Raw genomic sequence first — 15,374 nt, 5'->3', positions numbered from 1 at the left:
CCCTGTCCGTGCTGACCTTCCAGGAACCATCATTACCAATCCCATTTACCAGCACTCGATCAATATCTTGGTGATTTACTGTTCATCTAAATACTTCCTAGAAGCTGTGAGAAGCTCTGCCTCCATCACCCTCCCAAGCAGTGTTCCAAATTCCAACTACCCTCTGGGTCTAAGCATCTTCCTCAAATTTCCTCCAATCCTCATACAAGGGTATGAGGATTGGAGGAAATTTGAGGATGATGATTAGGAAGATAAAAGTCCTCTAGCTTTTGACACCTCTGTCATGGGGAGACATTTCTTGCTGTTTACCTCATCTCAACCCTCCATCAGCTCCCACCTTGACCTCCAAACCCCAATGAAAACAAACTAAGCCAATGCGTTATCTTCTCATAACTGAAATGTCCCATCCCTCTTCTGCAGCTTCCCATAGTGTGGTGGCCACAACTGCACAGTGGCTTAGACTAACCAAAGCTTTATAAAGTTGTATCATTCCCTCCAGGATATTATATTCCAAATCCCAACCAATGAATGCAAGTATCCTGTAGGTCTTCTTCATCGCTATATCCCCGCATTGCCTCTTTTAAGAATGATTGTGCTTGCACTCCTAGCTCCCTCTGATCCCCAATACTCCCAGGAACCTCTTATGCATTGTGTCCTCTAAAAGAGCTTCACCTCATCAGAATTAAATCCCGTCTGCCTTCACTCTGCTCAACTTACCAGCTGACTAAAATATTGTTTGTGTCGGGTTTCCAGCACCTGCAACTCCAATTCTTCCCCCGACCCATTTATACACCTGGGACAATTTACAGCAGCTGATTAATCTACCAACCCACGCTTCTTTGTGATGTGGGGGGAAACCAGAGCACCTGGGGGAAACCCACAAGGTCCCAGGAAGAACGTGCAAACTCCACACAGACAGCACCGGATGTCAGGATTGAACCTGGGTCGCTGGAGCTGTGAGGCAGCAGTGTGAGGGACTGCTGAACAGTGCAGGCCCACACCATGTGTGCCCCTCTTTAGAAAAGGAAACCAGAACTGTTCACAGTATCCTAGCTGTGATATCATTAAGTCTCTGTATGGTTGTACCAGCCAAGAAACAGGGCCTTCAGCCCAGTTCGTCTATGCTGACCAAGATGTCTGCCTCTCTGTGCTAATCCCATTTGCAAAGCAAGAATGAGTAAAGTAGTCATACTGTTGTGCTCAAATCTCTTTGCAACAATGGCCGTCTTTCCAAGCACCTTCCTAAATGTCCATCCCATCTGCACGTGAGCTTTCCATGAATTGTGTAGAAGGACACACAGCAACATGTCCCAATGTCTCCCCATTTTAAAACACCATTCAGCACTTTCTTTCACTCTACCACAGTGGTAACCTCTTGATAAAACAGGTCAAACATGCTCTTTCATCCCTCTCACCATTCAATGAATCTAAATATGCATTCCTTTGAGGCAGAAAACACTACAGAAAAAGTGGCTCAACCAAGGATTGCAAGAGAAATTAAAGATATTATTCATTCTAAATAATACAATTGAATAATTAAATAAGACTAATTTATAAATAAAAGTTAGTTCTGCAATATTGTCAGACATAGCCATCTCTCTCTGTTGAATTCTTGCTTTGCTGAGGATGCTGCTTTAAATCTTATGTTCTCTCACTGAGTGTGTTGGACATTTATCAAGGGTTGTTTTACTTTTGCTCTGTGTCTCACATACAATTACCACGAGACTATACTCAGGTGATGAATCTTACCTCATTAATCACTAGCTAATCTCTTCTTTCTGTCTGTTAAAGCAAATAATCACTGATAATTTTATTCCAAGGCTTTTATGTATTGAACGATCCATGGTAATTATACTCCAGGAGTGTTTTATAGAATACACACTGTTAATTGGAGCCTTGCCATGCCAAACTTTGTTAAGTGGTTTTTCTGTTTGTAGTTCACTGATGTTTAAGAATTGTGAGCCCAGGATCGGCAGAAACAAGTAAAAACAAAAATTGCTGAAAGTACTCAGCAGATCAGGCAGTAACTGCGGAAGGAAAAAAAAAGTCATGCAATGTTAACTGGTGTCTCTGCCCACGGATGCTGCCTGACCTGCTGAATGTTTCCAGTTTTATTTCAGACTAGACCAAGTGGACCCGTTGGGCCCAAACCTCTTCTGCATTGGTGCAGCACCCTCTCCTCCCCCTCTCCCCCCTTCGCCCCCCCCCCCTTCCCTCTCCCCCCTTCCCCCCCACTCCACCCCCCTCTACCCCCCTTATCCTCCCTCCCCCCCTCCTTCCCTCCCTCCCTCCATCCCCCTCCCTCCCTAGGAGATAGATTTAAACTTTAAAATGTGAATAACTTAAAAAATATAACACCGATTTCAATGAAACTTCTTCCATGAGCACCAAAGGGACGACGGTGAGTAAGATGGGCCTAAAATTGTCGCGCTATCGTGTACCATTTTGGCTGTAGTTCAGAAACAAACAGACGAGAGTTTTAGTATATAGATTTGCATAATCTGCACCTTTGTTAGAATTGTGATCGATAAGGCATGTGTTTACGTTCCCCACTTCACCGATGTGGTCTTCTCTGTGTCTCCGACAGATTCCTCCTGGTCTTCAGCTGCCTTGTCCTCTCAGTGTTTTCTACCATCCCCACGCATCAAACCATGGCCAATTCCGGCCTCTTTATTCTGGTAAGGGACATCTGCGAAGGTGGAACAGGTGATGCAGGCAGTGATTCATTTTAGCTGGTTAACCTCTCAACATTTTTAGAACTGATGCAAGAATGAAACAACTTTTGCGGTTGCCTTTGTCGGGCCCAGTGGTCGGAGTATTTAGGATGCAGATGATCTTGGACTGAGGGGTGTTGTGATGAGTTGTACATCAGAAGGTGCAAGAGACCACCTCTAACATGGACTCCCCCCATGGTTCCTGCCCACTTCTCAGGTTGAGAAGTCTCTGCCCTACCCACCCCTCAGTCCTTGATCTGCCCACTCGTCCCTCCCCTGTGGCCTTCCTGCTACAGTATCCTCTAGTTTTATCCACCTCAGAGAAGAGCAAAGGCTTCCTGCTGTCTATCCTATCTATATCCCTGATAATATACAACAGCAGATACTAGTTTACACCAAAGATAGACACAATGTGTCTTCAAGGGTCCTGACCAAAAACGTCACCCGTCCATTTTCTCCAGAGATGCTGCCTGACCCGCTGAGTTACTCCAGCACTTTGTGTCTATCTCCAGAAGCTTCGGAATATGTTACAGTTCAAGATGGTTGCTCATCGCTGCTTGCTGGTGGGTGATTCCAGAAGGACAATAAATGGCAGCATTGCAGAGATGCCCAGGTTCCAGTGTTGTGAGGTTGGGCAGGCAAGAAGGAGATGCTGGTCACTGGGCAGAGTAGTGAACTCTGATCAAAGAGACACGGCGCATTGAGATGAGTGTTGGCAACACAGAGTGCGAAACCCATGTGCAGGCTCTGACCGAGGGAGAGATACATGGATGGGAAGGGTTTTGAGAAACCTGGGCCAAATCCAGGCAAATGGGACGAGACTAGAAGGATAAGGTGGGCCGAAGGGCCTAGTTTCCACACTGTATAGCTCCGTGACTCTGAGTGAGCAGAGGGGCAGAGCAGGCCAATAGGGGGAAGAAAGAAAGTGGATGAGAGTAATGCGATTGTTTCCCTGGGACCCAACATGAACATGATGGGCCAAATGGCCCTCTCCTACGTCAGAATAAGTAAGGAAGCACATTTTGAGCTGAATCCCCGAGTGTGGTATTTTGTAGAGCGTGATCATATGCTTGAGTGCACGTGGCCAGAGGGCGATACTTGAATGTTCTAGTCCAGGTGTTGAGCCTGGCCACAGGTTGGAGACTCTCTGACGTATAATGGAGAGGGAATAGTGTCCGGACCCGTGGAGGTCAGTGAGAGCAGGGTCGGCACAACTAATGGTCCCATCTGCCTCGCAGTTATTTCTTTGGGATCTGGAATGACTTCAGTTCATGGTGAAACAAAAACAACTTAAGTTAATTAAAGACTCTTTGTGAGAACAGAATGGTCACATCCCCTCACCCCAGTAGAGTAGGCATTGTAGAGGTGGGAGCAGTGCAGGGTATTGGTGTCGGTATATTATTGTGACGTGCTCAGTGAAAAGCCGAGACCCAGTCAAATCAAATCACACTAGAGACCATTAAACCGTACAGCACAGGAATGGGCCCTTCAGCCCACAATATCTGTTCCAAACATGATGCCAAGTTAACTAATCTCCTCCTTCTGCATTCGATGATCCACATCACTCTATTCCCTGCATATCCAGGTGCCTATCCAGAAGCGTCTTAAACCCCGCCATCATTGTATCTGCCTCCACCACCACCCCTGGCAGCGCATTACCCTCTGTGAATTGCCCTACAAGAGCTAGATAGAGCTCTTAAGGATAGCGGAGTCAGGGGGTATGGGGAGAAGGCAGGAATGGGGTACTGATTGAGAATGATCAGCCATGATCACATTGAATGGTGGTGCTGGCTCGAAGGGCCGAATGGCCTACTCCTGCTCCTATTGTCTATTGTCTATATCTCCTTTAAATTTTGCCCTTCTAGCCTTAAAGCTGTAGGTGAGCTTTCGTCACTTAGTATTTCACATTCCCACCCTCTGAGAAAGATTCTGATTGTCTACCCTATGCGTCTCATAATTTTATAAACTTCCATCAGGTCGCCCCTCAGCCTCTGACGTTTTAAAAAACAATCCACTTTGTTCAACCTCTCCGTATAGTTAATATCCTCTAATCCTGGCAGCATTCTGGTGAACTTCTTCTGCACCCTCTCCAAAGCCTTCGCCTCCTACCTGTAATGAGACAAACAGAACTGCACGCAGTATTCCAAATGCGGCCAAACCAAAGTCCTATAAAGCTGCATCATGACTTCCAAACTCTGATTCTCAGTGCCCTGACCGATGAAAGCAAGCATCCCATAGGCTTTCTTTACCACTCTATTTACAAGTGTTGCTACTTTCGATGAAGAAGTAGTCTTGGATCAATGCAGTAAAGGCTCTTCAATGTATACATTCTCCTTACATTTGAGCTCTCAAAGTGCAACAGATGAGTGCAATGTGTTGCACTGTACATGAGACAAGTACAATAGGTAGTGCAGAGAGAAATATACAAGAGTACAGAGTACAGCTTACAGCAATGTAGTGTTAGTTACAGATTCAGTGGATATTTTAAAGGCAGAGATAGATAGATTCTTGATTAGTGCAGGTGTCAGAGGTTATGGGGAAAAGGCAGGACAATGAGGTTAGGAGGGAGAGATAGATCAGCCATGATTGAATGGCGTAGTAGACCTGATGGGCAGAATGGCCTAATTCTATTCTTATTCCATATGACCTTATGATGGGTGGAGGAAGTGACAAAGGCTAGAGGCGAAAGGAGACAAAATGGCTGCCAGATAAGGAGAGAAGAGGAGCAATGAAATGTCAAGTCAGAGGGAAGGATATGGGTGGGAGGGGATAGAGGGGAGGGGAGGCAGGGAGGATAAAAGGGAAACGAGGGACAAATTAGGAATGGGAGATGAAAGGAGGGGAAAGGAGCTGAGTGATGGCTGGGGTGGGGAGGAAATAGTGGGAGAAATGTATGTGCACCGAGTTGGTGGGGGGGGGGCACAGCAAAGAGGGGGAGGGGGTATTGCTTGAAATGAGAGAATTCAATGTTCATACCATTGGGTTCCTCAGAAACAGTTTTCTGCAGCCTGTTGGTTTTGGACACGTGGCTGTAGAAATAGGTAGAAGCGTTTGTTACAAACTTCCAAAACTCCCAGGATTCTGGAAACGTTCCAGCAGACTGGAACCATAACTATGACACTATGGTTCAAGCAAGAGTGGAGAGAGAAAACTCTCAGCCAAGTAGATTAACGCTGGGCCAATGGAGTCCATTATTAAGACAAACGTACTTGAGCACTTTGAAAACCATAACATGATTAGGCAGAGTTAAAGTGCTGTCGTTAAAGAAAAATTGTGTGCAATATTAGAATTCTTTGAGGATATAATAGTTGATGATAAAGTAGATCCAGTGGAAATATTGTATTGAGATTAGCAAAAGGTGCTCAGGTTACTTAGAATTAAAGGGTCATTAGGTTGAGGATATATGGGCTGGTTAACAGATTGAGAATGGAGAGAAGTGTGTAGGAAGGAACAGCAGATGCCGGTTTAAAACCAAAGATAGACGCAAAATTCTGGAGTAACTCAGTGCGACAGGCAGAATCTCTGGATAGAAGGAATGGGTGATGTTTCGGGTCAAGACCCTTCTGCAGAGAGAAGTTGTATCTCGATTTAGAATATGTATGTGGAACACTACTGGGCAGGAACAGGGGACGAATCTGATGGGATTAATTCTTTCTTTCCTGTCAAACCATCAAGGAGCAAGTCAGATACGTCACCGTTGAGAAATTGTCATGACTTTCCCAAGCGCAGATAGCATGTTAGCAAAGTGGCGACTAGATTGTACAGAGCATCAGTCACCCAGTCACTGGAATAACACGAGTCATGCATGGAGCTGCTTAAAATACAAAGGGTAGTTCAGAATTGTCAGTGCAATTCAGCGTCAACATGGGGTGAAGGTTGGGTGAGAGGGAGGGGAGTATTGAACCTCAGTTAGCAGACGTTAGCAGCACGGACCGAGTCTATGCCCCCCTGCACAGCACCACTGAGTCTGTCTCCCCACTTTCTCCATCACAGCCACTGACACCAAGTGAGTCAGTCCTTGCTGACCTGGTCCTGTGAACCAATTTGGATCCTTGCTTGTAGCTGAGCCGTCCGCTGACGAGCTGATGGTCTGTCCCACCCGCCGCCACCTCACCGGCTACACTGACACAACGGCTCTGACCACAGGCCCTGACCAACCCCTCATGGCTACACTCACACAACAGCTCTGACCAGCAGCTCTGACCAACACCTCACGGCTGCACTCACACAACGGATTTGTTGTGCCGAGGCTGTCCCATGGGGGCTGACCCGGGGGGGGAGGGGGTCCCTCGTGCCATGTTGTGCTGAGGCTGACCCACGGGGGGAGGTCTCAGGAGCCATGTTGTGCCCAGGCTGACCCATAGGGGGGGGTCCCTCGTGCCATGTTATACCGAGGCTGACCCACGGGGTGAGGGTGTGGGGAGGTCCCTGGCACCATGTTGTGCCCAGGCTGACCCACAGGGGGGTCTCTGGTGCCATGTTATGCCCAGGCTGACCCACGGGGAGGTGGGGGGGGGTCTCAGAAGCTATGTTGTGCCGAGGCTGACCCACGGGGCAGGGGGGTCTCTGCTGCCATGTTGTGCTGAGGCTGACCCAAGTGGGGGGGGTGGTCCCTGGTGCCATGCTGTGCCGAGGCTGACCCACAGGGGGGTCTCTGGTGCCATGTTATGCCCAGGCTGACCCACGGGGAGGGGGGGGGTCTCTGGCGCCATGCTGTGCCGAGGCTGACCGTTTGTCTTGTCTTGTCTCTGCAGGAGTTTGTCATGATCATCGTGTTCGGGCTGGAGTACGTGGTGCGGATCTGGGCGGCCGGTTGCTGCTGCCGCTACCGCGGGCTGCAGGGGAGGCTCCGGTTCGCCCGTAAACCCTTCTGCGTGATCGGTAAGGACACTCGAGCTGAGCGGGGACCGGGGGCCTTACCAACGGGGGCCTTACCAATGGGCCACTTACGCCAACAAAATGCAGGAGACATTTCTCACATTGTCATGTTGCCGACATATTTTATTTCATGTGGGAGATGGAATCAGTCCAGTGAGGAAGCTGAGAAAGCAGAGCAAACCAATACTGATGGTGACTTCCTCAATGTGTTAGACATTCATACATTGCCCAGTGGGAGTGGGCACTCATCATGCACAGACACTCTAGTTTAGTTTAGCGGTACATCAGGGAAACAGGCCCTTCAGACCATCGTGTCCATGCTGATCATCAAACGCCCATTCACACTAGTTCTATGTTATCCCACTTGTTCATCCACTCCCTACACATTAGAAGCAATTTACAGAGGCCTATTAATCTATATCGAGGATACCAGAGCACGCCGAGGAAACACACGAGGTCACAGGGAGTGGACCTGGGGTGGAGAGTGTTGCACAGAGTTGTGGTGGGTGATAGATATTTGGGTCGGTTCACGAACTCACCAGCCCTTTGTAACTTCTACAGTGAGGCAGAAACGGTGTTTCACGTGTATGTGGAGTGTGAGAGGTTGCAGCCCCTGTACGAATATCTGAAGGGGCTGCTCCTCACATTTTGGTTGCATTTTAGTCCCATGATTTTGGTATTTGGGCACAAGGCAGGGAGTGGGGAGCGTTGATCAGGAGGGTGGGATCTCCCTGTCGGTTTGCTCCTGGGCCTGGCCAAGGTGGCCATTCGCGGGTCCAGGCAGCGGGTAGTCGATGGTCACACCAGAGTCAGCTGCCTGCCACTGTCCGTGCTCGTGTGTCCCTGGAGAGGGAACACACGGTGTCCACGGGGATTCTGGAGGCCTTCCGTAATGCTGGCCTCCGCGGTGAGGTCGAGTTTATTGTAGATAAAGATGCCACTGTTGTATTATAAATGATTGCCTGATGCGATGTGACTATTGAAAGTCTTTGTGGCTTCTGGTACACTGTAAAATGCAAATACTGAATAAAGTCCTTGTTAAGAAGGAAAAAAAAAGGTTGCAGGGAGGATGTGCAAACTTCACACAGACAGCACCCGAGGTCAGTGGTGGGTGAGGTGGTGGAGGAACTTTCAGTGTAGGCTGTGAGGAGGTTCTTCCAATCCATCCTTCCAACTTGATAAATACTTTTTGTTGTACTCCCGACCTTCTGTGTGACAACCACTCTCCAACCCATGTTAACACACTTCCCCCAGAAGCATAAGCTCTTGTCTTGTTCAGTGGGCTCTCACGCGGCAGCCTGTCAAAACGCCTTCTGGAAATCATAATACATGACATCTGTAGGTCTCCCTCTATCAACTCTGCCTAAAACATCTTCAGAGAACACAGTACAGTGCAGAGACAGGCCATTAGGCCCACAGTGTCTGTGCCGAACATGATGCCAAAATAACTTACTTATCCCACAATAAAATAATCTGCATTAAGATATCACAAATTAATCTGCATTAAATCTGCATTCATTTGCATTAAACTAATTTATACACATTAAATCTGCTTTAAATCTACATTAAACTAGTGCTAAATTAAACCAGGCCGCAAAAATCTAATGACAGACACAAAAAGCTGGAGTAACTCAGTGGGACTGGCAGCATCTCTGGAGAGAAGGAATGGATGACATTTCGGGTCTGGACTCTTCATCCAAGAAGGTTTGGAGACGGTTCTCGACCCGAAACGCCACCCATTCCTTTTCTTCAGAGATGCTGCCTATCCCGCTGGGTTACTCCAGCTTTTTGTGTCTATCTTCGGTTTAAACCAGCATCTGCAGTTCCTTCCTATACAAAAAAAACTAATTTCAGAATTCTCACAAAATTCATAAATTCACATTTCATAAAACCATGCGATACCGGTTTGGAAGATGGTTCTGGTATTGGTGTTAGAAATTTCTTCAGAGCACAAGGACTGGTGAGCAGATGAAGCAGCAACGTTTAGGGGAACAGCGGCAAAATCCTTGGAATTGTCCAGGGTGGTGAGGGGTCAAGATGGTGCGGGTGGGGGTGATGAGGGGCCAGGATGGTGCTGGACCAGGGTGGTGAGGGGCCAGGGTGGTGAGGGGCCAGGGTGGTGCTAGACCAGGGTGGTGTGGAGCCAGGTTGGTGCAGGGCTGGGCTGGTGAGGGGCCAGGGTGGTGATGGGTCAGGGTGGTGAGGGGCCGGGGTGGTGAGGGGCCGGATGGTGAGGGGCTGGGTGGTGGGGGGGTGGCAGGGTGGTGTGGGTGGGGGTGGTGAGGGGCCAGGGTGGTGAGGGACCAGGGTGGTGTGGGTGGGGGGGGGCAGGGTGGTGAGGGGTCAGGGTGGTGAGGGTCAGTTGCACCTTTGCAGATAGATGAATCTATCTGCGTTTGCATCTTGTCTGAGCTGCCTCCCGCCCTTCACTAGGGTGGCACGATGGCACAGCGGTAGAGTTGCTACCTTACAGCGGCAGTGACATGGATTCGATCCTGACTGTGGGTGCTGTCTGTACGGAGTTTGTACGTTCTCCCTGTGACCACGTGGGTTTTCTCCGGGTGCACCGGTTTCCTACCACTCACCAAAGATGTTAAGGTTTGGAGGGGCGACCCGAAACGCAACCTACCCACGATCTCCAGGTGTTGCTGCCTGATCCGTTGAGTTACTCCAGCATTTTGTGTCTCCAGCATCTGCCGCTCGAGAAGGGATTGGTCGACCTTTTAGGGTTGAAACCCTGCATGAGGACTAGAATTGAGGGGGGAGACAGGCATTGTGATAATTTGAGGAGAGAAAGAGTGAGGCTGGGGCTGGTGGGGAATAGTTCATAGTTGAATACAGCTCCGGGCTTAGCTGCAAAGCTTCCAATCTAACAATCTCTTCAAATCTCTCCAATCTTTTCACACCTCTAGTTTCCCTCTCCCCTGACTCTCAGTCTGAAGAAGGGTCTCAATCCGAAACATCACCCATTCCTTTTCTTTAGAGGTGCTGCCTAACTCGCTGAGTTACCCCTGCATGTTGCATCTATTTCCAATATAACAGATCATTCCAAACCTGCATTACATTGACGTCAATATATTCGCCATTACTTTGACCAACGTGAAGTTTGTTCAAATTAACATTCAAATGGAAAGTCTCCATACATACTAACCTTGGATCAATTGCACTTAAAAGCCAATCAGCATACAAGCAATACACCAAAAATATGTTTTATTTTAAAATGTTTGTACATTGAACAGTTTGTTTATGTCAAAATAAATCCACTACACTTTTCTTAATTAAAATATGTAAAGATCATTTTTAAACATTTTTCCTGACCACTTAAATCTTCCCTATCCCAAGTTGTAGTCTTACATTGAAAGGAATACTCAACAGCCGTGCCTTGACAATATTGGTTGCCGTAATAGGTTTTAAACCGTGCACTGACAGATTTAAAGGGTCTTCCCGAGGGCTATTCACTGAATTTGCCGCTCCAGCTCTCCTCGGTGGTTTTCTGAGGAAGAACAACTTCCTAATTAGATCATTTATGTAATTACCCACGTCAGTCCAAAACAAATTACAACGTCTGCTGACCAGTTTATCGGTGAATCGTGAATGGAAGGGCGTTAATGGGCTTCCACCACCCGCTGGCCACTCGTCTCACGCACTGAGGAGAAAAATCCAACAGCCTTCCCCCCTTCTAAGTGAGAGAGATACCACTCAAAAGCCACATGTTTCTTAGACAGAGGTCACGTGCACCTCCACTAACCTCATCTACTGCTGTTCCCGATGTGGCCTCCTGTACATTGTAAGACCAAGCATAGACTTGTGACCGTTTTACTGAACACCTGCACTCAGTCCGCCAAGGCCTGCTGGATCACCTGGCTACGAAGCATTTTAACACCCCTTCCCATTTCCATACTGACCTCTCCTCCATTGCCAGAGTGAGTGAGGCCTCATGCAAACTGGAGGAACAGCTCCTCATTTTGCACTTGGGTAGATGACAATGTGACGGTATGAACACTGAATACTCCAATACTTCAAGGTTTTCCCTCTCCTCTTTGACATTTCAAGCCCTGGGAAAAAGCTCTGTCTGCCTAACCCTTCCTTACTTCTCATCAATTTATATCAGACCTCCTCTCATCCTCTGATCTCCCAGAGAACACAATCCAAGTTTGTTCAACCTCTCCTTATAGGTAATACTCTCTAATCCAGACAGCATTCTTGTGCGGTCTCTCCAAAGTCTCCACACCCTGTAACATCAGCTTCTGGCACTCTAGGGAAAATATCTACCATTTAGTGGTGGCAAGTGGTCTGACTGTAGAATCAGCCATTTCACGGCCGAACTGTGTGAACTGGACAAGGTCCATGAATGTGGACAACACCTCCACCCTTCGTTCAGCTTGGTGGTGAGGGCAGGAGGAGCATGCTGGTGCCACCACCACCTTCACGCAGATGGTCCTCCAGCGGAGGCAGTAGATGTGGCCAATGACCTCCCCTCACTCCCGCGTTTCCACCCTGCAGACTTCATCGTCTTTGTGGCCTCTGTCGCGGTGATTGCCGCCGGCACCAAGGGCAACATCTTTGCCACCTCGGCCCTGCGCAGCATGCGATTCCTGCAGATCCTGCGGATGGTGAGGATGGACCGCAGGGGCGGCACCTGGAAGCTGCTGGGATCCGTGGTGTATGCTCACAGTAAGGTTAGTGCCCGCTCTGTGCTATCTCACTCCCACCCTGTCCCACCTACGCTCCACACTGTTCCATGGTGTACACTCACACTCCCACCTCCACCCTGCTCCACAGTACACTTTACACAGTGTGGTGTACACTCACAGTAAGGTCAGTGACCGATGTACACTCAGAGTAAGGTCAGTGACCGCTCTCTGCGATCTCACTCCCACCTCCTCCCTGCTCCACAAACGCTCCACGTGGTTCATGGTGCACGCACACACCGAGGTCAGTGCCCACTCTGCGCGTTTCCATTCCCATCTCCTCCCTGCTCCAGGGTCCACTCCACACAGTTCAGTGGTGTACGCTCTCCCATTCCCATCCCTGCCCCACGGCAGCTCCATACAGTTCCACGCTTGCTGACCACCCTGCCCCGAGCTCTCCTCCGGCACATCCCAGGATTGCCCTGTGATTCTTCACTCGAGTTCCTCCCCTTTACCTTTGTGTGTGAACCATAAGACCGCCAGCTGGCGACGTTGCAAGACACCACAGCCGGGGTGTGGGCGTTCACACATTTACACATAATGTCCAGATTAGGGACCCAGACAGCCAGGGAACAGTCGGCCTTGCTGAATCCACATCGACTCCTTAATCCATGAGGACAACCCCTAAACCTAGCAAGCCTCCCCTTCCCCACATCCCCCACACACAACGCCGTTGTTGCCTGCCGTCCTTGTTCAGTGCCCCAGTGAGCTGCTGCTCCGGCAAACATCGAGGAGCGGATGGTTTTGTCCGCACTTTCTCTGCAGTTCCAGCACCGTACTCTACCTCACTCCCACCCTGTCCCACCTACGCTCCACACTGTTCCAGTGCCGGGTGCGGCTCGGCCGTTGGACTTAACATCGCCCGGTGTGGCCGCGGGACGTTTCGGTGCCCGGGGCGGCTCGGCCGGGGGGCCTTCCATCCCCTTGCGGGGGCTGTGCGTGTCGTTTGCCTCGGTAGGGGTCGAGCTGCCTGTCCGTGGGTGCGGGGGGAAGAGAGGGGAAGTTTTGTTGCCTCCATCACAGTGAGGGGGTGTTTGGAGTCACTGTGATGGATGTTTGTGTTGGGGTCGGGTGTCCTGTGTTCTTTTCTTTTTTGCTGTATTTTGTGTGACTGCTGAAATTTCGCTCGGTGTTGTGCCGAGTGACAATAAAGTGTTGTTATGTTATGTTATGTTATGTTACACTCTGTCTCCTTCCTTCTTTTCCACTACCTGTGGTACGAGGCGAGATTTGTTTGTACTCGTGTGCAGTACGATTTGCAAAGCTTTTCACTATATCTCGATACACGTGGCAATGATTAGTTTAGAGTACTCTCCTGTCAGTGGTACTGAGGTACAGGGAAAAGCTGTAATGTAATAAACCAATCAATATCAGCACAAACACCAGGTGGGAGAAGGGCCGGATTTCCCCCCTTCACACTGTGAATCACACACCACTCACTCCAGTCACGGCCGGGGTTTTCCCCAGTCAGTTTCATTCACTCACTCGCTCCCACAGTGATGTCCACACCAGCCAATTAATGTACAGAGAGGCTGAAATGTTTATTTGTCTCCAGTGCTGCCTGCTGGTTTGGATCTTTGCAGTAAGCCAGTCGCTTGTTTTTGTTGCAGGAGCTGATCACAGCCTGGTACATCGGGTTTTTAATCCTCATTTTCTCCTCGTTCCTCGTCTACCTGGCCGAGAAGGAGGATAATTCGGAATTTCTAACATACGCGGACTCCCTCTGGTGGGGTACAGTAAGTCCACGCTCCGCTTCATGTACTTTGCTCTTCCGATGCCTCCCCTGTGTGTGTGATGGTGAGGCGCCAAAACAATAACAGTGAACAGTTAAACTTGTCATTTGCTTCTGGGGCATGAAGAGATGACCTCTCCAGGATGTTTACAGGAGAAGACAAAATGGCAGCGTCAACAACCGAGGTTCAGTGCTGGGGAGCAGAGAATTATGAGGATGTTATTACCAAGGGTGTAAGGAGAGGCGGGATAAGCGGGATTATTTTTCCCGGTGTCAGGGACTGAAGGGTGACCTTCGGAAAATCATGAGTGGCATAGATAGAGTGAACAAACACAGGGCAGTGCAGGCTGACATTAATAGGTTTAAGGTGAGAGGGGAAAGGGACCTGAGGGACTATTTTTTTTCACCCAGAAATTGATGGGTGGTGGGTGTATGGAACGAGCTGCCAGAGGAGGTAACAGAGGTGAGCTGGTGGAGCCACTGCCTCACAGCACCAAAGACAAGGGTTCAATCCTGACTACAGGTAGACAATAGGTGCAGGAGTAGGCCATTCGGCCCTTCGAGCCAGCACCGCCATTCAATGTGATCATGGCTGATCATTCTCACTCAGTACCCCGTTCCTGCCTTCTCCCCATACCCCCTGACTCCGCTATCCTTAAGAGCTCTGTCTAGCTCTCTCTTGAATGCTGTCTGTGTGGGGTATGCACGTTCTCTCTGTGACCGTGTGCTCCGGTTCCCCCCCCCCCCCCCCCCCCCGCACTCCAAACACATGCAGGTTTGCAGGTTTGCCGGCCGGCTTCTGTAAATTGTCTTTGGTGTGTGGTCCTCATTGGTCGGCGCGGGCTCAGTGGGCCGAAGGGTCTGTTTCCACGCCGCGTCTCTAAACTGAAATCCTCCAACTTTACAGGTCACACTGACGACCATCGGTTATGGAGACAAAACGCCGCAGACGTGGCTCGGCCGGATGCTGGCGGCAGGATTCGCGCTGCTAGGGGTCTCGTTCTTTGCTCTCCCAGCTGTAAGTATTGGAGCCGCTGCAGAACGCTGTGAAATCCCACCAGCTAAAATCATATTATCTTTTACTCGTTGACTAGCTTCGCCTTCCAGCTCTAGTTTTCATGATTACTGTTGAGTTTGAATGTAGCACTTTCACCATGGGCTTATTTAGAACCTTCCCCCGACCCCTTGTGGAACAGGTTGCTGAGAGTTTTAGAGATCTATCTCTCTTTTAATATGATTTGGGGAAACTGGTAAGTGAGAGAGCTCGGACCATTCCACTGTCACTGGAAGAGCTGCACAAACTGCAAAGCCCAGCATCTCCACCCACACTCTGCTGTCCAGCGCCTTTCTTTCCCTTGT

At 49.3% G+C, this 15,374-nt stretch overlaps 1 protein-coding gene across 1 annotated transcript in view; it reads left to right on the top strand.

The window, feature by feature from the left end:
- kcnq4 (potassium voltage-gated channel subfamily Q member 4) overlaps window positions 1-15,374 on the top strand; it is a 204,892-nt gene that overhangs the window by 146,915 nt on the left and 42,603 nt on the right. Inside the window, exons 2-6 of the mRNA XM_078423268.1 lie at window positions 2,588-2,678; window positions 7,469-7,595; window positions 12,096-12,271; window positions 13,894-14,019; window positions 14,923-15,033. Coding sequence (XP_078279394.1) covers window positions 2,588-2,678; window positions 7,469-7,595; window positions 12,096-12,271; window positions 13,894-14,019; window positions 14,923-15,033 — 631 coding nt within the window. The remainder of the gene's footprint in view (window positions 1-2,587; window positions 2,679-7,468; window positions 7,596-12,095; window positions 12,272-13,893; window positions 14,020-14,922; window positions 15,034-15,374) is intronic.

The sequence above is a fragment of the Rhinoraja longicauda genome, chromosome 27 (assembly GCF_053455715.1).
Source record: "Rhinoraja longicauda isolate Sanriku21f chromosome 27, sRhiLon1.1, whole genome shotgun sequence".
NCBI classification, from domain to species: domain Eukaryota; kingdom Metazoa; phylum Chordata; class Chondrichthyes; order Rajiformes; family Arhynchobatidae; genus Rhinoraja; species Rhinoraja longicauda.
This window is presented reverse-complemented; position numbering and strand designations above follow the sequence as displayed.